This window comes from Mirounga angustirostris, unplaced genomic scaffold (genome assembly GCF_029215605.1).
Source record: "Mirounga angustirostris isolate CCGP_5_RB_7025 unplaced genomic scaffold, mMirAng1.0.hap1 SCAF_12, whole genome shotgun sequence".
NCBI classification, from domain to species: Eukaryota; Metazoa; Chordata; class Mammalia; order Carnivora; family Phocidae; genus Mirounga; species Mirounga angustirostris.
In genome coordinates this window covers 29,338,003-29,363,212 of record NW_026991720.1, presented here as the reverse complement: position 1 = coordinate 29,363,212, position 25,210 = coordinate 29,338,003, and the positions used below count along the sequence as shown (strand labels likewise).

General features: G+C 37.1%; 1 protein-coding gene across 5 annotated transcripts in view; it reads left to right on the top strand.

The window, feature by feature from the left end:
* The window catches only part of CPED1 (cadherin like and PC-esterase domain containing 1), a 268,649-nt gene that overhangs the window by 52,260 nt on the left and 191,179 nt on the right, over positions 1–25,210 (top strand). For all 5 annotated transcript variants that reach the window (XR_010406406.1, XM_054505212.2, XM_045864342.2 and 2 more), the window contains 2 exons: positions 3,187–3,293; positions 16,096–16,171. Coding sequence is in view for 4 of the 5 variants with exons in the window: in XM_054505212.2 (XP_054361187.1) it covers positions 3,187–3,293; positions 16,096–16,171 (183 nt within the window). In the remaining variant the exon portion in view is untranslated. The remainder of the gene's footprint in view (positions 1–3,186; positions 3,294–16,095; positions 16,172–25,210) is intronic.

The window sequence follows — 25,210 nt, the reverse complement described above, 5'->3', positions numbered from 1 at the left end:
CCACATGCAGGCTGCCCCCCGCCTCAATGTGCCTGCAGTCTGCAATCTCTGCTGTACCCTCCCCCTCCCAGGGCATTTGCCTCCGAACTGCTCTTTCTTTCAGCGAGTTGAGCACAGCCCCAAAACTCCACAATATTCAGCAATTTGTAATTTTGCTAAGGTACAAATTTGTTTCCCAAATGACCCAAGGTTGACTTCTGAATGTGATTTTCTCAGCTAGTGAATGTGCTTTTTTCTCTGCCTGGTTTCTAACTACAGTGTGGCTTTTGGGGTTTTTTAAACCAAGTTTGAATACATGGTGCCACTCATAAAACAAATAAAGCTTTTTCTTTAAAAAGGGGCTGTGGGCATCAGGGGAGGGAGTTGACTTTTAAGGTCCAAGATGGAAATGAAGAGAAAGTGAAAAGGTCTACTCAAGATTTTTTTTTTTTTTAGTTTTTAAAATTTATTTTTTATTACTAAGACTGAATGAAATAATACACTGAAATATGCATTAAATTATAAACTTGAATGTGTTTATCTAAAATACATTTCCATTAAACTCAAGATTTAACTAGGAAATAGAGATTTAGAAGTTTGAGGTAGGACTCAGTGAGGGTAACAATAGGAATTTTGAGTGGAAACAATCAGCATTTTTCAGACTGTGGTGGCAAGAATTAGGCAAGAAGTATCTGAAGAGATTACTTGAAATTTTTGGCTATGCTCTACTTTCATTTTAAGGGTAAATGTATGTGCTATAAAGTATTTTTGAAATATTAATTTTAAATTTGAAGTAATTGTTAAATAGTTTTGAGAGGTAAGGGGTAACCCTTATGAATGTCAAGAAACTGTATGGCACTTTATAAATTATCCTAAATTCTTTTTAATGTTCATTTAGGTCTCTCATAGATGGTTGAGGGCAGTGACTGTATTTTTTTGTTTGTTTTTGCTATTTACACTCATAATTCCAGTACAATGTCCTGCTCATAGGAGGTTCTTAATACATTAGATGCTTTGAATTATTTAAACATGTCTTCCAGTTTTGAACAGTTATGGATTAAATATATATATTGTAATCAAATTGAGAAATTATGTGTACGCCTTGGGTAGGGAAGGGGAGTATGTGTCAGACTTGGAGGAATATAAAAAATACTGTGTTTTTAATGCCCAAACAATACAGTTCATGATTTGAAATCCTCTTTTTGCATATCCTTGTCTTCTTAAAATATTTGGTTGAGTATATAATGTCAGGTTTCTTCTAGAGTTTTAGTGTTTCTTGGGCTAGAAATAATATCAAATGAAACCATCTTGGTGTTTTCCCTTTTGAATCCATATCAAAAGGTTTTGGCTGAAAGTGCCAGGTGCACATTTTCAATAAAGTAGTGGAATCATCATAGAGTATTTGGTTTTGGCTCCAGGAACCCATTTGGAGTTTCCTTCAAAGTGAGGATGCATGGAATAGCATAGACCTTTCAAGCCTAAGGCCAATGGCTATTACATAGATTTCTCCCACCCCTAAATCACCTGCATCATTTCTCCATGTCCCTTTGAACTATTGTGCTATATTCCAGCATCTTGAGATAACTGAGCAAACAGAGAAGCTCTAGGACAAAAGCTCACATGTTACCTTGAGTTCAGTTGTCTGGGTCCCTTTGTTGGCGGAGAGGTTTCTCTTCTAGGAACAGGACAGTTACAAACAGAAGAACCAATAGCTCAGAGAGCATAGAGCTTGTCCACATGTAAAGGATTTGATTAGTGCAGAGTGAAATTTCATTCCTGATGGTCATAGGTCACTCTTCCTTATCAATCTTTTTTTGTTTTTTTCTATAAAACCCTTCTTTCAAAGCATTATGTATTCAAGTGAGACACTTTTTAAGATTTGGTTATTTTCTAGCTTTTTAGAAGCCACTAATACCTAATGCAAGAGATGACTTGTGAGATCTGGCATAAATATTTATGAAGGAACATTATCTCAGGACTGATCAACAAAACAGGCCATGTGTATAGAAATTGCTTAAGTTTTTAAAAGTAGATTTCCACCCAAAATAGGGAATTTTCCCAAGTAATATCAATCCTTTCATACATTATTTAGTGTTCTTTTTCTGGTTATTTTTGAGATACCTATTTCTATATTGTCTCTAAAGTAACATGTTTACCACCCTTTCATGGGCTAGTTATTCATTCATTTAACAAATATATTTTTTAAGGTTTTATTTATTTATTTATTTGAGGGAGAGAGCACATGCACAAGCGGCTGGGGGTAGGGGACAGGCAGATGGAGAGAGAAAAGCAGACTCCTTGCTGAGCAGGGAACCCCAATGCTGATCCCAGAATCCTGAGATCATGACCTGAGCCAAAGGCAGAGGCTTAACTTACTGAGCCACCCAGGTGCCCCTCATATAACAAATATCTTTAAAGCACCAATTATATGCAAGACATATTGATAAAAAACATATAAATAAATCAAAGAGAGTAAGGGAAAATAAACTCATAACACACAAATGTTAATTTTCAAATGTTCAAGTATTATGCAAGAATGTATTCTTCTGAAATTATTTTGTCAAGTTACTAGATTTATTGGCAAAGAGTTTTGTCCTGAAATATCATTTACTTGAATCCATGTTATACTCTGTATTTTGAGCTCAACTCTGCTATCTGTAACTAGACTACAAATTCCTTTTAGACAAAACCTGTTTTTTTTAAAATTTTCATTAAACTTTATTTTCTGCTGACCACACTTTTTCTTTGTAAGAAATCATATAAAAGTATATCTGTTTCAGATTTGTGAAAAGTAATGGTGATACCAAAATCTAAAACAAAATATTTGGTGTTTTGGCTTATCATTATTTGATTTTGCAATCACCTCCTATCTTAAAAGAGTTTATAATCATCTTTCCTCCCAATCTCCAAATAAGACTTTATAAATTTATGAACTTAGTGACCTAAAACATTTAACTTTTAGTCTTTTAAAGGAGTTTTATGACATTGCTTTAGATAAGTGAATTTTCCCTGATATAATACTAAATATAAAAATGTTTCTAAATTAGAAAAGTTGAAAATTTTAGTTACTTCAAATATTGACTTTTAAATATATTCAGAATCATTTTTCTTGTGTTTTAGGATTTAAATAATAACATTCTTAAATCTAAAAATGGTGCCTTCAAAAATCTGATAAAAAATTGTTTTTCAATATTCTTTTGCTAATAGGTGATTTGGGCTCTTGGGATCTGCTCATTTGCCTGTCTTCTAGGGAAGCTGGTGGAAAACCTTGCATATCCAAGGAAGACATGTGCCATTTAGGTTTACATCAAAAGGTAAATATTTTTTTCAAAATGTTTACAGATTTTAACAGCGCTTTGGATATTAACACCAGCATTTCTTGGTCCATAATATTTTTTAAAATGTGAGAAAAGCATCAAAACATCAAAACTAGTAGCTATTTCTCAGTAGTGAAATAGTATTGTAGTAGCTACACTGATTATTTGATATTTCTGCAATTGACAATCTTGATATCTCCTTCCTCCCTGTAACTCTTGGCTCCCTTGGCCTTTGGGCTGAGCACATGATTTTTTTTTTCCTTCTTGTAAATCTTTGGCCGTTCCTTCTCTGTTTTCTTCATAACCTCCTTTCCTCTGCTCATACTTTAGATGCCTGTGGAGCTCCTCAACACCATTCCCAAGGTGGTTGTTGATTCCCAAAAGTAACATCTAAAGTTCAAGTCTTTTCCCAGGCTTCAGGCTCACATGTATAACTACCTGTTAAACATCACTTTTATATCACACAGACACCTCAGACTCAACATGGAGAAAACTAGCTCATATGTTCCCTGGTAAATCACTTCTACTCTTGCATTCGGTAGCTCGGCAAGACTTCTGTTCTATTGGTCATTAGCATGATCAATCACTCTGTCACTTCCTAAGGTAGAAATCCGGCCTTCACCTCTGATCCCTTCCTTTCCTTTGTCATCTGCATTCTATCAATTACCAGTACTAGGGAATTTAACTCCTAAATGCTTCTCAAGTATCTTATCTCTCAAATATCCATACTCACTATTTTTATTCTGGCCAGTCACCTTATCTTACCAGGTTAATTGTAGAATCCTCCTTACTACTTTTTCTGAAGCAAGTATTTGGCCCCTGAAATCCATCCTGCCCACAGTTATCAGGATGAAAAATAAAATGCTGAACTAACCTGGTTCCTCCTGCACTTAAATCTTGAATGTCTTTACATCAACTATAGGATAAAGTCTACAGTCTTCCCTGTGAGTATCTGTTAACCTCCAAGCAGGAGACAAATGCCATACTTGAAAGGATTTAATGAAGAGAAACTAATGAAGGAGCTATTTACTGAGGCTTTGACAAAATAAGAGAAAGAAAATTAGAGAGAATCTAATAAAAAAAATGGTTAAGAAAAAAGAAAGATTAGAGGTCCCCAGGGACCAATAGCCTTGTAAGGTTTTACTACTCTCCTTGGTCTAAAGAAGAGTATATAGAAGGGCTGGTTAGCAAAACCTAATGAGAGCTAAGGCCAAGAAAGAGGGAGTACTGGAAAGGAGCTATAACGTAGGGAAATATAGTCATTGCCAAATCATAGCCCTGTGAAGAAGCAGCCAGGGAGATATATGTACTCTCTCCATTTCTACCCAACAATCTCTTGCCAAGGCCTCCTGTTGGTGCCATGCATCATTCTAAGTGCTCACATATTTATGTCCATTCTTTACATATGAGGAGACTGAAGCACAGGAAAATCAAGAGAATTGCCTAAGTCCTCATAGCTAATAAATGAAGCAACCAGGATTCAAACTCAGGCAGTTTGACTTCAAATTTTTTTTTTCCTAACCACATCACTATACAATTTTTCTAAATAAATATTTAAGACTGCATTTACAGCCTGTGCTAATGAATATTCTTAAAGAATTCGTAAGTTCTAAGTGGTACACATTAGAAAGCTGTCACTTTAGAGCATGAATAATTTGAAGATTTATGAACCATGACTTACTTATGTCAACATAAATATTGAGAATAGAAGTTGCTTCAAATTTGTTGGGGATTCTTAGATGAACAAAGAAAGAACCCCGGCTCAAATTAGGATTACTCATCACATCAAAGTTTTGGAATTTAAGTGCTTGATGAAAGTGATCAGAAGATTTGTTTTAAAAAATGAATGGCCCAACATCTCTCTAGTCAGAAGGAGAGGAACATGATTTTAAAACTGTATTGGTCCCCGTGATGTGGAAAGTGAAGTGAGGTCCACTATTTGGGGTAACACTAAGTTTAGTAACTGGGGCTGTGTTTCACCTTTAACAGAAAGGTTCTAACATTTCAAGAGCAGAGGGATTCATTTGTAGCTCTAAATGTTTGTAGGATTAGCAGTCCCTAGAACCATGATGCTGTTTTTAGTACTTGGATCACTGAGAACTTCTGAAATGGCGCTTAGGATAAAGCATTTGAGCACATTTTCAGGTGAATTTGATGGAATGATAATTGTATGGGAGAAACAAGGAGATAAAGACTCTTCTTGTCATTAATTCTCTTCCTTGTGGAAGATACTGAACACCTTTTGGAGAACATCTGAGTTTTGATAAGATAAACAGTAGAATTGTGTACCAGTCTAATGAAGAAAAGGAGCAGTCCTTTAAGATACTGTGTGAAATGGTGTCACTCTCAGTGTTCATGAGTGAGCCCTCCCAGTTTTTTGCCCGGGGTGCTTTTATAAATAGTCCAAATTCAAATGTCTACTCTCCTTACCAAGTTAATGGTATTACTGTAGTTTCAGTTTTAGGTTATAAACACTTTCTAAATGTTTATAACTGATACGCTGTTGTTCTTATTAATGAACTATGTCTCAAAATAAGAATGATTTTTTACTTTTGCTTCTGATAATATGTATGTAATAGGAAAATTTAGATGTAGATTACCCACAGATTAGGATTGTGGGAGGTATGTGGGGATTGAAATCTTTCTAAATGTACATTTCCTTTTTCTCAGTTTGATCTCAGAAATATCCCAGGGCTCAGACATCATTATCATTTTCCATATGCATTCTAATCCTTTCAAAGATATGAAAGGTTTTATGCCAAGAAAAACAGCAGCTTATATGAAACATACACACGTATATGTGTATGGAAAGCATTCAAACCCAATCCAAAAGCATTATATACTGAAAATAATTATTTGGGTGATAATGATGTGTCAACGTATATTCCTTAAGTATAACAAAGGTACCACTCTGGTGGGGTGGTTGTTTATGGAGGAGGATGTAGAGGCAATGGGTAGATGGGAAATCTCTGTACCTTCTGCTGAATTTTGCTGTCAACCTTAAAACTACCCAAAAGTAATAAAGCCTATTAAAAAATAATATTGCAATGTTAAGATGGAGAAGCTCATTGTACAAAAGTCAGCTGATCCAAGTTAAAACTTCTTTGATGTTCCTTTTGGTAATGATGGAAATCTTTTATGATGTACATAAACATAAGAGTAAAAAGCAAGCACTAGGATATAGAAGAGCATTATTAGGTTTAACAATGAAAACACATGGAAAATACATGTAATATAGTTGATTTGCTGTAGCTATATGACCCATAGCCCTTGAATATGTTTCTTTGTGCCAATTTATTCAGTTTAAATGCTTAGTTTGGTGCTCTGTTACAGAGTAGAATGGAAATGATATTTCTGGTGTCACGTGTCACATTGGTTATGTTATCTGTTGAGATTCTGTGAATTACAAAGATGTGCTTTGGAGGAAGGCACACAGGAAGAGGTCATTGAGAGAGGGATGGAAACATAGAAGGTGGAAGCCTGATGGCAGTTGCTTCCCTTGGCTTGGCTCTGCTTTCTTGAAGCAAATGCTATGTTGATCCTGAGTCAGTTTATTCTTCTGACCTCAGGTCTCACATGGAAAGTCCCTCTCTGATAAGACACAGCGACCTATACTTCTGTCTGAAATTTCTGCAAGCTGTACTCTGTCTTTGCAGCATCTATACATATATATCTATATGAAATCTTCTGTCTCATTAGTTCAGTTTTGGTCATCCATTTGATTAGGACTCTTATATTCCTTTCAGTTTGTATAGGATGGGACAGCACATCAGGGATGTTCCAAGCATCTGCTGTAACAGGACATTTGTTCTGAGCTCTTCAAAAAGTGGGAGAAACTTTTAAACTGGACCTTGTCAACACATAGCTCTTTAGTGATATTTACCTAATGCTACTTTTCTTTCTGGGTCCTTCTATGAAAGTTTCCATGTAGTCATTAGCAACTAAGTGATTTTGCCTGATGTGGGGGGGAAATAGTTCAAGTTTATTGACTTTTAAAGCTTTTGACAATCTAATTTAGAAAGATTTTTTGTGTAGTATCTTAAAAAACAACAACAACAACAACAAACAACCGTTATTGTAGTTTCTCCATACTTTTGCAGTATTCTCTCTCTTCCCTCCAGCCTTTCTTAGGAAGACTGAATTAGAAACTTAAGGACCTTCTGAAAACTCTTCTTTGTTTTCTACTTTTAGCCTCTGAACTTTCTCATTTTTTTGAATTTGAGAAATGTAGACCTTACTAACATCTATGGTGTTCTATACTTATAGCCTCCGCACTCCCATTGCCATAAGAATGTAAGTGACTCCGACTCTGGAATCTTTGGAGACTTTCAAACTTGGGTATTTAACAGTGTTGCTCGAGCAGATTTCACCAGAGCTGGTTCAGCAGAAGCCCTGGCTTCATTCTTACACACTGTGGGCTGAAGTTTACTATTTGCTGACTGAATGAATAGAGTTAACAAGATGGCCAGGGTTGGAGAATGTTTAATCAACAAACTGTTTCAGAGCACTTCTAAGTGAATCATTTTGTAAAAACTACAAATGATGATTGAATTACTGAATTGATCAAAACCTTAGTGAGACAGTGGAACTCAGAGACCAAAAGTTCTGAGAGAAGCAAAGTGATGTGTTCAAGGTCACGATTCTGTTAAATGTCGTAAGTGGGACTATAACCCGTGTTTCTGGTTCTCTCTTTTATTTTTTTTTTCATTATATACTTTTTTTTTATTATGTTATGTTAATCACCATACATTACATTATTAGTTTTTTTTTAAGATATAATGTATTATTTGTTTCAGAGGTACAGATCTGTGATTCAATAGTCTTACACAATTCAGAGCGCTCACCATAGCACATACCTTCCCCAATGTCTATCACCCAGCCACCCCAGCCCTTCCACCCCCCATTACTCCAGCAACCCTCAGTTTGTTTCCTGAGATTAAGAATTCCTCATATCAATGAGGTCATATGATACATGTCTTTCTCTGATTAACTTATTTCACTCAGCATAACATCCTCCAGTTCCATCCATGTCATTGCAAATGGCAAGATTTCATTCCTTTTGATGGCTGCATAATATTCCATTGTGTATATATACCACATCTTCTTTGTCCATTCATCTGTCGATGAACATCTTGGCTCTTTCCACGGTTTGGCTATTGTGGACATTGCTGCTATAAACATCGTGGTGCATGTACTCCTTCAGGTCCCTACATTTGTATCTTTGGGGTAAATACCCAGTAGTGCGATTGCTGGGTCATAGGATAGCTCTATTTTCAACTTTTTGAGGAACCTCCATACTGTTTTCCAGAGTGGCTGCACCAGCTTGCATTCCCACCAACAGTGGAGGAGGGTTCCCCTTTCTCCGCATCCCCGCCAACATCTGTCGTTTCCTGACTTGTTAATTTTAGCCATTCTGACTGGTGTGAGGTGGTATCTCATTGAGGTTTTGATTTGGATTTCCCTGATGCCGAGCGATGTTGAGCACTTTTTCATGTGTCTGTTGGCCATTTGGATGTCTCCTTACACCACACACAAAAATAGACTCAAAATGGTTGAAAGACCTAAATGTGAGACAGGAGTCCATCAAAATCCTAAAGGAGAACACAGGCAGCAACCTCTTCAACCTCAGCCTCAGCAACTTCTTCCTAGAAACATCGACAAAGGCAAGGGAAGCAAGGGCAAAAATGAACTATTGGGACTTCATCAAGATAAAAAGCTTTTGCACAGCAAAAGAAACAGTCAACAAAACCAAAAGACAACCAACAGAATGGGAGAAGATACTTGCAAATGACATATCAGATAAAGGGCTAGTATCCAAAATCTATAAAGAACTTATTAAACTCAACACCCAAAGAACAAATGATCCAATCAAGAAATGGGCAGAAGACACGAACAGACATTTTTCCAAAGAAGACATCCAAATGGTTCTCTCTTCTAAACTGCAGCTGAGCTCTTTTCAAATAGCCCCGTTAGTAGGACACAATGGAGAAACTACAATACTTGATAAGTTTAGAGTGAGTTAATTTGAAAGTAATCAATAATTTCTCAGAGATGGATCTGCTTTTCAAGCTAATTTACCGTGATCTCTTTCTGTTGGTTTTAACAAGGCTTTGCTATTTGGGACATTCTTTTTGGAATTTGTTTGATAATAGCTAGATAATCCGTCTGTAAATTCAGAAGCGAAGGAAAGAATTAAGCTTGTTTATGTCTTTTCTTTATAAGGTAGAATATATATTTGAATTTATGATAATGTCTATGAAGCTTTCTAAGAACAAATTTTTGTTAGAAAACAGTTTTGTAATTACTGGATTTTATATCTAGAAGCAATAATGCCCTTCAATGTGAAGTGAAGTCTCTATATTAAAGTTTGAAACAGGATTAGCACTTAATTTCCACTAAATGTCTGTGATTCAAATCACTAAGGGCCTTTGGAACTTCAGAGTTTAGTTGGTTTTGAGGTATGTTTAGTGCTATTTTCTTTTTTTGTTTGTTTGTTTTGTTTTTTTTTAATTTAATTTAATTTTATTATGTTATGTTAGTCACCATACAATACATCATTAGTTTTTGATGTAGTGTTCCATGACTCATTGTTTTCATATAACACCCAGTGTTCCATGCAATACGTGCCCTCCTTAATACCCATCACTGGGCTAACCCATTCCCCCACCCCCCTCTCCTCTAAAACCCTCAGTTTGTTTCTCAGAGTCCACAGTCTCTTATGGTTTATCTCTCCCTCCGATTTCCCCCCCTTCATTTTTCCCTTCCTTCTCCTAATGTCCTCCATGTTATTCTTTATGTTCCACAAATAAGTGAAACCATATGATAATTGATTTTCTCTCCTTGACTTATTTCATTTAGCATAATCTCCTCCAGTCCCATCCATGTTGATGTAAAAGTTGGGTATTCATCCTTTGTGATGGCTGAGTAATATTCCATTGTATATATGGACCACATCTTCTTTATCCATTTGTCTGTTGAAGGGCATTTCAGCTCTTTCCACAGTTTGGCTATTATGGACATAGCTGCTATGAGCATTGGGGTGCATATGGCCCTTCTTTTCACTACATCTGTATCTTTGGGGTAAATACCCAGTAGTGCAATTGCTGGGTCATAGGATAGCTCTATTTTTAATTTTTTGAAGAACATCCACAGTTTTCCAAAGTGGCTGTACCAACTTGCATTCCCATCAACAGTGTAAGAGGGTTTCCCTTTCTCCACAACCTCACCAACATTTGTTGTTTCTTGCCTTGTCAATTTTTGCCATTCTAACTGGTGTAAGGTGGTATCTCAATGTGGTTTTGATTTGAATTTCCCTGATGGCTAATGATGAACATTTTTTCATGTGTCTGTTGCCATTTGTGTGTCTTCTTTGGAGAAGTGTCTGTTCATGTCTTCTGCCCATTTTTGACTTGATTATCTGTTTTTTGGGTGTTGAGTTTGAGAAGTTCTTTATAGATCTTGGATATCAGCCCTTTGTCTGTAGTGTCATTGGCAAATGTCTTCTCCCATTCTGTGGGTTGCCTCTTTGTTTTGTTGACTGTTTCCTTTGCTGTGCAGAAGCTTTTTATCTTGATGAAGTCCCAAAAGTTCACTTTTGCTTTTGTTTCACTTGCCTTTGGAGATGTATCTTGAAAGAAGTTGCTGTGGCCGATGTCAAAGAGGTTACTGCCTATGTTCTCCTCTAGGATTTTGATGAATTCCTGTCTCACATTGAGGTCTTTCATCCATTTTGAGTTTATCTTTGTGTATGGTGTTAGAGAATGGTCGAGTTTCATTTTTCTATATATAGCTGTCCAATTTTCCCAGCACCATTTATTGAAGAGACTGTCTTTTTTCCATTGCATATTTTTTCCTGCTTTGTCAAAGATTATTTGACCATAGAGTTGAGGGTCCATATCTGGGTTCTATATTCTGTTCCACTGGTTTATATGTCTGTTTTTGTTCTAGTACCATGCTTTCTTGGTGATCACAGCTTTGTAATATAGCTTGAAATCAGGCAGCATGATGCCCCCAGCTTTGTTTTTCTTTTTCAACATTTCCTTGGCGATTCGGGGTCTTTTCTGATTCCATACAAATTTTAGGATTGTTTGTTCCAGCACTTTGAAAAATGTCACTGGAATTTTGATTGGGATGGTGTTGAAGGTATAGATTGCCTTGGGCAGCATAGACATTTTAACAATGTTTATTCTTCCAATCCATGAGCATGGAATATTTTTCCATCTTTTTGTGTCTTTTTCAATTTCTTTCATGAGTGTTCTGTAGTTACTAGAGTATAGATCCTTTACCTCTTTGGTTAGGTTTATTCCAAGGTATCTTATGGTTTTTGGTGCTATTGTAAATGGAATTGATTGTCTAATTTCTCTTTCTATAGTTGCATTGTTAGTGTATAAGAAAGCAACTGATTTCTGTGCATTGATTTTGTATCCTTCCACATTACTGAATTGCTGTATGAGTTCTAATAATTTGGGGGTGGAGGTTTTTGGATTTTCCACATAAAGTATCATGTTATCTGCGAAGAGAGAGAGTTTGACTTCTTCTCTGCCAATTTGAATACCTTTTATTTCTTTTTGTTGTCTGATTTCTCTTGCCAGGACTTCTAGTACTATGTTGAACAATAGTGGCAAGAGTGGGCATCCTTGTCATGTTCCTGATATTAAGGGGAAGGCTCTTAGCTTTTCCCCATTGAAGATGGTATTTGCTGTGGGTTTTTCATAGATGGATTTTATGAAATTGAGGAATGTTCCCTCTATCCCTATACTCTGAAGAGTTTTAATCAGGAAAGGTTGCTGTATTTTGTCAAATGCTTTTTCTGCATCAATTGAGAAGACCATACGTTTCTTCTCTCTCCTCTTATTAATGTGTTCTATCACATTGATTAATTTGTGAATGTTGAACCACACTTGCATCCCAGAGGTAAATCCCACTTGGTCATGGTGGATAATCCTTTTAATGAATTGTTGAATACTATTAGCTGGGATTTTGTTGAGAATTTTGGAATCCATATTCATCAGGGATATTGGTCTGAAATTCTCCTTTTTGATGGGGTCTTTCCCTGGTTTGGGGATTAAGGTAATACTGGCCTTATAGAATGAGTCTGGAAGCTTTCCTTCTGTTTCTGTTTTTTGAAACAGCTTCAGGAGAATAGGTATTATTTCTTCTTTGAATGTTTGGTAATTCCCCAGGGAATCCATCAGGCCCTGGACTCTTGTTTTTTGGGAGGATTTTGATCACTGCTTCAATCTTGTTACTGGTTATTGGCCTATTCAGGTTGTCACTTTCTTCCTGTTTCAGTCTTTGTAGTTTACAGGTTTCCAGGAAAGCATCCATTTCTTCCACATTGCTCAATTTATTGGCATATAGTTGTTGATAATAATTTCTAATAATTGTTTCTATTTCCTTGGTGTTAGTTGTGATCTCACCCTTTTCATTCATAATTTTATTAATTTGGGTTCTTTCTCTTTTCTTTTGGATAAGTCTGGCCAGTGGTTTATCAATCTTAATAATTCCTTCAAAGAACCAGCTTCTAGTTTTGTTGATCTGATCTACTGTGTTTCTGGTTTCTAATTCATTGATCTCTGCTCTAATCTTAATTATTTCTCTTCTAATGCGTGGCTTAGGCATCGTTTGTTGCCTTTTCTCCAGTTCTTTAAGGTGTAAAGTTAGTTGGTGAATTCGGGATTTTTCTATTTTATTGAGTGAGGCTTGGATGGCTATGTATTTCCCCCTTAGGACCGCCTTTGCAGTATCCCATAGGTTTTGGACCAATGTGTTTTCATTCTCATTGGTTTCCATGAATTGTTTAAGTTCTTCTTTGATTTCCTAGTTGACCCAAACATTCTTGAGCAGAGTGGTCTTTAGCTTCCAAGTGTTTGAATTTCTGCCAAATTTTATCTTGTGATTGAGTTCCAGTTTTAAAGCATTGTGGTCTGAGAATATGCAGGGAATAATCTCAATCTTTTGGTATCGGTTGAGACCTGATTTTTCACCCAGTATGTGTTCTATTCTGGAGAAAGTTCCACGTGCGCTCGAGAAGAATGAGTATTCTGTTGTTTTAGGGTAGAATGTTCTGTATATATCTATGAGGTCCATCTGGTCCAGTGTGTCATTCAAAGCTCTTGCTTCTTTGTTGATTTTCTGCTTAGATGATCTGCCTATTGCTGAGAGTGGAGTATTGAGGTCTCTTACAGTTAACTTATTACCAATATGACTCTTTATTTTGGTTAACAGTTGGCTTATGTAGTTGGCTGCTCCCATGTTGGGGGTGTAGATATTTACAATTGTTAGATCTTATTGGATAGACCCTTTAAGAATGATATAGTGTCCTTCTGTGTCTCTAACTACAGTCTTTAGCTTAAAATCTAATTTGTCTGATATAAGAATTGCTACCCCAGCTTTGTTTTGAGGTCTGTTGGCATGGAAGATGGATCTCCGTCCTTTCACTTTCAGTCTGGATGTATCTTTAGGTTCAAAATGAGTCTCTTATAGACAGCATATGGATGGGTCCTGTCTTTTTATCCAATCTGCAACCCTGTGCCATTTTATGGGAGCATTTAGGCCATTCATGTTGAGAGTGATTATTGAAAGATATGAATTTATTGTCATCATGTTGCCTGTGAAGTCCTTTTTTCTATAGATTGTCTCTGTAAATTTCTGTTTTATATCACTCTTGGGGTCTTTATCCTTTTATACAACCCCCCTTAATATTTCTTGCAGGGCCGGCTTAGTGGTCACATATTCTTTCAGTTTCTGCTGGTCTTGGAAGCTCTGCAATTCTCCGTCCATTCTAAATGACAGCATGCCAGATAAAGTATTCTTGGCTGCATGTTCTTCTCATTTAGTACCCTGAATATGTCTTGCCAGGCCTTTCTGGCTTGCCAGGTCTCTGTGGATAGGTCTGATGTTATTCTGATGTTCCTCCCTCTGTATGTAAGGAATCTCTTTCCCCTAACTGCCCTTAAGATGGTTCTAAGATTTACAAGTTTTAGTATTACATGTCGGGGCATTGTTCTCTTTTCCTTGATCTTGGGAGGGGTCCTGTCTGCCTCTAGGACATGAATGTTTGTCTCATTCCCCAGATTAGGGAAGTTCTCAGCTACAGTTTGGTCAAATATATGTTCTAGTCCTCTCTCTCTTCACCCACTCAGGGATCCCAATAATTCTGACATTGGAAAGTTTCATGGCGTCACTTATTTCTCTAATTCTGTTTTCATGGATTTTGAGGTGTTTCTCCCAGGCCTCCTCTTTTTCCTTCTTTTCTATCAATTGGTCTTCTAGATCACTAATTCATTCTTCTGCCTTGTTTACCCTAGCTGTTAGAGTATCTAGATTAGATTGGATCTTATTGATAGCATTTTTAAGTTCTGCCAGTTCAGCTCTCATTTCTGCCCTTAGAGACTCTATGTTGCCATTAATCAATTTCTCCATTCTAGCTATTGTCTTCATAACTGCTACCCTGAAGTCCATTTCCGACATCTTGGTTATCTCTGTATCCATTTGTAAATCTGTGGCAGAAGTCACAGTCTCTGAGTCTTGACTATTTTGGGGGTTTCTCCTCCTAGTCTTTCTGTTGAAGGGTGGTTGAGGGAATGTACAGAGTTCAAATCATTGACCACAACCCAAGCAAGATGCACCTGTTTTATAGGGACTTTAGGGTTGCCGGCCTCTTGTTCTCCCAGCCTGTCTTCTGGGGGAGGGGTCTGCAGCGCTGTTACTCAGGCAACCCTGTTTGGGCAGAGTTGCCTTGCCCCCTGTGGGAGGGGATGGGCTCAGTGAAAACCGGTTTGGGGGCCTTTTGTTCTCTGGCGGCTTTCCCTGGTGGCTTTCCGTGTCTCTTCCTAGAGTCAGAGCAGAAGAGACTATTTCCAACCCTCTGCCTCAGAGCAGAGAGATCACAGTCTGTTCTTCAGTGAGCTCTCCAGGCCACACTATCTCCGTTTCTGTCTGTGCTGCTAAAAACTGCAGCCTCCTGGGTTATGCTCCCCTCAGCAGCACTCCCAGTCCTCGCCTCCAGGTCAGAGCATGTCTCTGACCTTTGCGCTTTAAAACTGCCAGCCACCTCCAGTTCACACACATGCCCCTGCAGCTCCAGGTTTCAGTCCCGGGGGCTGCCCTAAAGTCCTTTTCCACCGCTACTGGTCTGAGTCTGCCCCATCCCCAGCATGGGAAGCTTTTGTGAACCGGTGGTGCAGGATCCCAAAGCCTCCCTCCCCCTTCCATTTATCTTCCAATATCTGCCCAAAGAATCACGGCCCCCCACTTCATACCTCAAAACCAACTGCCTGTGATATTCTGTTTGTAGAGATCCAGATATGTCTTCTTACATTTCAGGCTGATTTTGTGGGTGTTCAAAGTGGTCTGGTAGATATCCAGCTCAATTCAGGGGACCAGTTGGAATAGGGTCCCCTACTCCTCTGCCATCTTTTCCTCCCCCCCGCCCCGTTTAGTGCTATTTTCTGCCAAAGCATAATTGTCAACTTTCAAGTTATTTGTATTACCCTATTTGCCATAAGGACATAAGTATTTCCTTTTAGTTTTAGCACATATCATGGCTTTGAAATATATCAAGGTTTTCAGAAGTATTCCCAAATATTTTAAAATTTTCTAAGGGCAAGTTTTTGTTTTATATTATCAAATAAACCACTTTACTGTTCTGGATTTGAATGTTGACTTGAAGAGATTTGAAGGTGCGTTGTAGCCAGGGTAGACAATAGGTCACCACTTTACCCTGTGGGTTTTTGCATTTCCTTTGCTTTAACATTCATGAATACCTAACTCACTAGAATCTTTTCATTCCTTTCAGGTAAACATATTACCAGATATACAGCATCAGCTTTGCAGAAAAGAAGGATTATGTCAAATAATTAGAAGATTTCCAGGTAATCTTTAGTTTGCTTCCTTATGCATAAACATGTGAGTTATGTAGGCTGCTTTAGCAGATACCAAATAATGAGATCTGAGATATCAGATCCTTATATTTAGTTCCTTGGTCTATCATTCCACTATCACAAATCTCCCAGAATCCACAAGGTTTTGCCCATAGGGGGACCCTGATAAAAAGGAATACAAGCATAGCATTGGTATTCTTTCTTTCAGTTTTGCCTTCTAACTTTCTGGGTGAATGTTCCTTTCTTCTTTTGTATTTGTCTTGAAAATTATTGCTGTTTTATTTTAAAAGCAATTATTATAATTATTAAAATACTTCTTAATTATATAAAATAAGGTTTAAAAAAATGTATTTCTTCATGATTAAGTAATTCTGATTTTAACAAATTTGTGTTTCTGCTTTTTGAAATTCCCTCAATTTGTCTGTGTGTTTCAGACAGGATACTGAATGAGTAAATACCATGTCTTGACAACATTAGAAATTTGGGGCAAAAATTACCATCTCATTTTCTAATCGATTCCCAAAGTGAAAAAAAAAAAATCGGATATGGTCTATGAGTCTTCAGAGATCAAATTATAGCTTACTTTAAAACCCATGAGTGAAAGGGTTCCTCAAATTTCTTGTTTAAAATCCATTTAATGTTAAACAGCTTATGGCCCTAGAAAGTATTTCAGTATATAATTACAATTTAGATCTGCAGAGCTTCAATTCTATTTTTAAAAATTTAACTTGTGTCCTAGTGGGATCAGAAACCTCATGTCCCATGGGGTTTTCCGTGGAGTTTCTGCTTCACACAAAACATATACTACATTGGTACGCCCCATCGTAAAGACTACAGTCTTCTACTGTCATTTCTCAAGGATTAAAATAAAGTAAAAATGAATCAACAACTCAACTTTCAATATAAGGTATTCATCTAAAATTAAAAAATAGCTGTCTAAACTTGGTTTTATAGTTATTATTTTTCTATGGCGATTGTAACTGACTCCATAATCTCTAAGTTTTGTTTCATTTTGTTTCTGTAAACTTCCAGCTGGGTAGTTTTTTATTTTATTAAAAAAAATGTTTTTGTGAGATGCAAGTAAAATAATTATTTCCATTAATATATTATAAGTAAGTATCTAGGGATCCTTTAGGCAATTTGAAGAAAAGAATTTGTTTACATTTTGAACAGAGCCTGCATATTTTTAAAGTATGTTTTTCTTTGTTGCTACTTACATTTCAAAATGATTGATTCAAAACATTAAGTTTCTTTAGCTTTGGAGTCAGCAGAACATGTAGAATCATAGGAATAAAAGCTCATTTATATCCAGAAGTGGGTTACCACTTTAAAAAAATTCCCCAAACAACTCTTACATAAGCTCATATTTTATGCTTTGCTTATCTGCCATTAAGAAGCTTTTAACTGTCTTCTTGTTTTAAATATTATTTTTTCCTCAAGAACATCTATAGGTTCTAGACATAATGTAGTCCTTTCTCCACTCTGTCTAGTGTTTCAATTTTCTATTTAGCTCTGTGACTAACAGGATAATTTCACGGAATATATTGCCTTTTAAATAAATAATTTTATTTAAATTTAAAGTTATTAAAATAATTATCATGTTATTTGTCTCTAGCTAAAGATAATTTTCTTAGATGTGTAGCTTTAAAGGACAGCATATAGGCCACAGGATTATTTTCTGATTTAAGCTTTGTATACAATAGATTTTGTTGTAGACTGTTGCTACGAATATATACTATGTGGTATAAACTCAGTATTCACAAGATTAAAAACATTCTATTTGTTATGAATAGTGAATATTTAATATTGACTACAGATTAGATAGCAACATGTTAGTACCTAAATATATACTATTATTAAAGAGGTAAGATAAGCAAACTACTTTATAATTGAGCCATTTTATTTAAAGCCAAATGGACTGTGCCATTTTAGGCTGTGTTTCATTTGGAGGTAGACAAGACACAAATTTTTGAAACCAGGGATTTTAGCTCTGCCACCTATTAGCTCTGTGATTCTGAAGTGGTTAGTTTTTCTGTTTGCTTTTTTAATCTATAAAGTGAGGCTAATGAAACCCATTTCATAAGTTAAATTTTAAAAACATAGTAGATCCTATATATATATATGTGTGTGTGTGTATGTGTGTGTGTGTGTGTAATTGGATTTGAAAAATAAAGCATATTATATATTATACCTGGGGTGCCTGGGTGGCTCAGTCATTAAGCGTCTGCCTTCAGCTCAGGTCATGATCCCAGGGTCCACAGATCGAACCCCAAATAGGGCTCCCTGCTCTTTGGGAAGCCTGCTTCTCCCTCTCCCACTCCCCCTGCTTGTGTTCCCTCCTTTGCTGTGTCTTTCTCTGTCAAATAAATAAATAAAATCTTAACAAAAATTAAATATATATATATATATATATTTTACCTAACACATAGCGCTCCAACAATGTCATCCTAGATTCAAAACATCAAGCAACAGGACTCACAAAATTTAATATTTTTTCTCTTTATATGATTGATTATCACTATGGTTTTATGTTTCTGGCAAAAACTGTGAATATGTTTCTGGCAAAAACTGTGAAGGGTTTGAGATTTCACCCTATTTCCAAGCTCACAAGTCTGCCTGCCACTGTTTCAAACCCGGGGCACAGGCAGAAGACATGAGACTCTTGGGTCAGAGACAAACAGCTCTATTATTTGCAGCAATAGTGGTAGGCAGACTACCAGCATTTGCACTGGTTTACTGAATCCCAGTTCCCACAGGGTGATGAGAAGTGGGCTAGGTGACACTTGTATACTTAGTGGTTTGTGTTTCAGTAGACGAGCTCTGAGCTTAGGGAGTTAGAATGTTTTATAATGGGCAGTGAGCATGCCTGCCCTTTGCTCCGGAGAGAGACATTATTTTTGTTATACTGGACAAAACCTTCTCTTTGCTCCAGAGCAAGACACAATCTATATTTTTCAAGGCTATCTGCTATATAAATATCTTTGAAAAGATAGTTCAGAACAAAGATTGTCAGTGGCTCTGTTTGCAAAATGTACAGAAATGTGAAAATTGCCTGGAGAAGTGTCTCCCAATAGTTTCAGAGAAGAATACCTAACAAGTTCTAGCTCTGAAGCTTAATCAATGTATAATTCTGAGCAAGATTTAAAGCCTACTGGTGCTTCAGTTTCCTTGTCTATAAACATGCAAAGTTTGGCAAGGATTAATAATGTTGAGATTCCATGATTCCACTGTGCATTTTTTTCATGCGGACATGCTGTCCCAGGCTTTATCTTAAGCAGTGGGTGGAGACAGCAATGCTAAGAGTGGAGGGTGGATCATACCGGTAAACGTGGTTGGGACCGTGTGTGTGTAGCAGGACAGAGTCTGGGCCAGAGGTAGAGGAGTGTTTGAAGACAGCATGTGAGATTAACACAGTCTGTTCTGTTCCATCGCCAAGCTGAGTGTACCTGCCATTAGACTTGTGACTCACTTTGAAAGGCACAAATCCATGGAATTTTTACTGGCTAACACAGAGATTTATTTTTACCTTGCCATTTAATGCTTTGCCTTTTGGAAAAAAAAAAAAAAAAAAAAAAACAGTTTCATAACTTTTGTTGGCCCAAATTCTGGCTAATGGTTTTTGTTGCTTTTTAGTAACTTTGTTTTTTAGGTAAAAAAGATTTCTGTCCCATATTTGAGATATAAATATAAAACAAGACATCAGAAAATGGTTTTACTTGGGTTGTGAGTTGTTGTTTTTGTTCTTTTTTATGCAGTATCATCATCCAACAAGCCCTGGTTAGAAGTGTGCCAAATTTGGGGGCATTACTCATTCTTTCCAGTAGTTTTATCTTAGCTCTCAGCATTGGCTTTCACGTGAAGCTTGAAATGTACCCAAACTTGATGCATAGGAAGCATTTTGAACACTTTAGGATCTGTATCCTCATTTTTATAATAAAATGTGGGTATATGAAGAAAAAGGAAAACAATAAAAAAAACTTTTGTTGTATCTAAAGAAGACTGGACTTTAAAAAATTATAGATGTTTCCTATCAAGTATAAAACATATCTTTAAAATAACATAATTGAAATTATTTTTAAGCATTGATCAATAAGAGTTATTTATCTCACATGGCACTGATGATTGTTTTTAATATTTCAGGTTTAAAAATTCCTATTTGTCATATGATGTCAGCGAAATATTGTCAGGCAATTGGGTAGCTTAGCTTGGATTTAAACAAAGCAATATGGAAAATTGCCAATGCCTAATATCATTTCAGGATTTTTGTTGCTTTCTTTTTTTTTTTTTCCTCCCCTCTGCTATATTCTCCTTCAAACAAGTCTACAAGCCATTGTTAAGGACTGGGGACTTGTCTCTACAAGGCAATCAGGCAAACTTTCAGAGAAGGCCAGCTTGCTTGTTCTTTGTCCTCTCAAATGCTGACATCCCCTCTCTGTGTCTCCTGTGTGTTCCTTCATGTTTCTGTCTTTCCAAAGACTTCCACCTCCTGTCCCACCCATGATTATATCCTTTATGCAAAACATTCTTTCCCTAAATAAAACTCATCTCTTTAGTATGACTGACTTCAGCTAGGTGATAGCAGAAAATAAGCTGATGGAACTAATTCAGACTAAATTACACCCTCACGCCAGTCATAAGCCTCTTAGATGTATTTGCATTTTTATAAAAGAAGCTTTCAAACCCAATGAATTTCTAATTGGTAGAATTTCTGGAAGTACATTCAAATTCTCATTCAGTTCATCGGCAAGCCGTCCACTTCCAAAGCTACTTGGATCCATCTACTTTATCTCATGACCAGTCTAGTTCAAGCCAACATTCTCTCATACTCTTCCCCCTTCCTTTCTTGCCCGGAAAAATCCACTCCATTACTGAGACTCCAGCCAGAGTTATCTTTCCCCCATCTCTTTCATAAATAAAGCAAGTTTATTAGACCTCCTCATAGCAGTCTGCCTAGGGACGGAACAGTAAGGTCCAGCTCTCTGATGCTCTGACTTGATCCAAAGTTAGATTTTAGAACAGAAGTCACACATCCAAATGTTGTCAGGGACCTGGGATGTGACTTAAATAAATTCATAGCAAATTCAGAAGCTTGAGAGGTCAGATAACCTACACATTTTCAGATTTGGCCTGACATCAAATTTATAGACTCTTTAACATAAGCCATTTGGTCTCCAAGAAGAGAAGAGGAGGTGAAGACGTGGGAACGTACAAGGCAGTATACCACATGGCATCACCCAGATGTACCTCAGCAATGTTGCAATATGAAAAACTTAGGGAAAATTCCCTCATGTTTCTCATCCCTGTAAAATTCAGTTACCACTGAGATTCAGATCCCACCCAGTGGTCCTTCTCCCACCTCCTTATCCCTATACTTCTCTATATTCCTTCCCCTCAGAATTTTCCTAAACCCTTTCCTAAACCCTTGGTAACTCCAGCTTTCATTTTCCCTACAAAACAGTAACTTTAATAACCCCTGAGAATAATGACACTGGGTTTTCTGTTAAAACCTTAATCTCTGCAGTTGGGAGGGATCATCAGCGTCTCTTCGCTACTCCTTCTCACTGTCATCTACCAACATCCAGATCATTCATAATATTCCATAAGGAAATTGTCACTCAGGTTCACTTCTTCCTCTCCACTTAAAATCTGCCATCAATCCTGTCAGTTTGTTGCCCATACTGATGACCTTCATCCTCCTAACCTCACAGCTCTTTGATGTCATCAAATCCATGACCTTCATTTCTCATCAACTTCAGTGTCCAACTTTGGTAGCCTTGCTTGGTACCTTGTGCCACCCAGCACTACCCCATCTTTGAAAGCTTACTAATTCACGACTTTTTTTTTTTTAAAGATTTTATTTATTTATTTATTTGAGACAGAATGAGAGAGAGAGAGAGCACATGAGAGGGGGGAGGGTCAGAGGGAGAAGCAGACTCCCCGCCGAGCAGGGAGCCCGATGCGGGACTCGATCCAGGGACTCCAGGATCATGACCTGAGCCGAAGGCAGTCGCTTAACTGACTGAGCCACCCAGGCGCCCCTAATTCACGACTTTATAATCAGTCTTTATGGCATTTTCACTTCTTCAATGCCAGAAGCTGGAACCTCAAATGACACATTTAGTGCTATTAATTCTGCTACTTTCTCTGTCAGCCATTTTTGGTCATAATTCCTTTCTTACCAAGCCTGGACCACTTACTCTGCCACTTGAAATATTTCCCTACAAGCACTTGGCAACATTTGTATTTTTCTTCCGCACCAGCCCTTAAGCCACCAATTATAGAAAAATCCTACAACCTGACTTCGCTGCTTCTACACAACAGACACTGGAGGAAAATATGAGTTTGCTGTTTTTTGTTTGTTTGTTTGTTTGTTTTTATCCTGAGGATGTCTGCCTCACTTGCTAAAATGGAAAGAAAAATCATACTACTTTGCAGTTGTCAGCTCAACCACCACCACCACCACAGCTGGCTTGTGGCCCCTTGAAGCAGCCTATCCTAATTTCTCTCTAAAATACGTATGAGAACACAAACCAAAAAAATGAAGAACTATGCCTAGCACTTGCATTATAGATATAGGAGGAACTTCCATGCCTCCTAAGGCTGATGGAAGTAAGTTGTAGTTCTTAATGCTCTGTTCAATTCTCTGTAGGTAGAGAAGACCCTCTCCCTCCTTGGTCAGGGTATAAGCAGAATGTGCTGAGGGTGTGATGGGGTTTGTAAAAGAATGCCTGCTGCAGTTTTAGCCAGCCATCATTTGGGCTAAACAAGTTAGATACCAGGCATGGAGCTTAATCTGTCATTCAGCTGTAGGTCCCAGAAAAGTCAAGTGGTGAGACAAGGACACATTCCTTCCAAATTGAGCATATTGTTTTTAAAATGAAGAAAGTATATTGGGCGCCTGGGTGGCTCAGTCGTTAAGCGTCTGCCTTCGGCTCAGGTCATGATCCCAGGGTCCTGGGATCGAGTCCCACATCGGGCTCCCTGCTCGGCAGGAAGCCTGCTTCTCCCTCCCCCACTCCCCCTGCTTGTGTTCCTGCTCTCGCTATCTCTCTCTCTGTCAAATAAATAAATAAAAATCTTTAAAAAAAAATAAAAAATAAAAATAAATAAAAATAAATAAAACGAAGAAAGTATAAAGAAGAAAATAAATATCCTGAATTCACCAACCCAGAAATAATGACTAGGAACATTTTTGTGTATTTTGTTACTCAAGAGTACTTTCCAAGTGAAGTCAATTTTTGGAGATTGACACTTTCTTTCCTCTGTATTCCTATTGTACCTGTAACAACCTCCATTATAGCCAAGTCACATGGTATCTTAGATGTATTTGTATGTGTTTGTCCTCCCACAAGGACTGAGTCTCCCTGAGGGCAGGACTTTATTTTTCACTTCTCAAGTTCAGTGCATGGTCATAGCTCCTGGTACATAACAGCCAATCTAGTATTTTTAAATGAAAGACCAGAGAGGATGTTAATGGAAGGGATCAGGGTTGTGGAAGGAGAGCCCTACCCAGCATCAGAGGGTCTTGGCAAAGCTTGGATGGATTCATCCATTTACCTATTGCAAGCTGAATGTTGAGTTGATACTTTGAGGCAAAGAACAGGGGCAGGCAAATTCGAAAATACTGTCGCATTCCTCTAAGATAGAATTACCCATTTTAAGTAAGAAGGTATTTGCACTTATGAAAGTACTAGAGAACTGATATACTATTACATATATGCAAGGCAGAAAGATACCAATAATTTACATAAGGTAGTTTCAACTTCTAGGTGATTACCATTGCAGCCAAAAGACTCATGACCTTAGTGCTTTCTAAAAGAACAAGGTTAACATTTTCTTGCACAGTTGATTGATCATTCATGCAGCCCAGACATGGACATATACTTCCCTTAGATAGGCTCCTATTTTTGTACCACTTCAACTCAAAGGTCTTTAAATATTTGTTCACCATTTCTTTAGAGGAGAAGCTAAGTGCTGACTGCCAGAAGGATGGAGTAGGAAGATAGTAGTGAAGATACTCTCTCTTTCCTACCCAGTACTGTTTTAGTACTTCTTACAGATTAACTCTCTGGGTAGTTTTCTTCATCTTAATGGTTCTACATTCAGAGCAGAGGAAATCCAATACTTCTTGCTGACTATTGTGCTTCAGAACTTTTTCTCGGTGGATCCTGTGAAAGCCAGGGTGTCTGAGATATGGCCAGAAAACCTAAATCAGAAAGAAAGAGCATTTATCTAGATTGCAGTGAATGTTACGTGGATTAATCCCAGAAACCCTATTTAACAAAGAAATGGAACTGCTTTGATCGATAATGGGTAAGATCCTACTCTCTTCATCCTTTCCTTTGCTCTTGTTTTTTCATCCTCTTGGTGGCCCCTAGAAGCAACTTCCTGACACCTACCTGACCCCAGCAAGAGTTAAGTCTGGGAATCATGGCTTTAGATAAGGAACTTTAGAATAGAGAGAGTTAATATCAGTGGGTGCAGAAAATATGGTCATGATTCTATTTGTCCAAGTAGAAAGCTAGAAATGTTCTTCTCTTTCCTTCCTGTATCCTGTTCAGGTTTTTGGCCACTTATGAGAGGGAAGTTAATGAAAACAGAAATAAAATTTTTAGAATAATCAGATATGCATTTTTTAAATACCTTTTACCTTTTCCTTTCATTATGCCTTTATAACATTAGTAAGATACATTCATTATGAAAAGATTAGAAAATACAAACAAAAAGAAAGAAAAATGTAAATGGAGTGCAGTTATATAGTTTTTCATACCTTCCCTATTAATATACAATTTTTACATACTAGAGTAATAGACACTTCAAGTGTGAACAAATTATGGCATATTTATCAGTGGAAAACTACAAAGATATTTAAAATGATGGAAATCTACATTTATTGGCACAGAAAAATGTCTATATCGTTGAGTTAAAAATAAAAGCAAGAAGAGTAATCCCTGTACATGCTATACATAATCTACTTTATATTATTTTATGTTTGCCTATGTATACAATATCCACATATAAAATGTATAT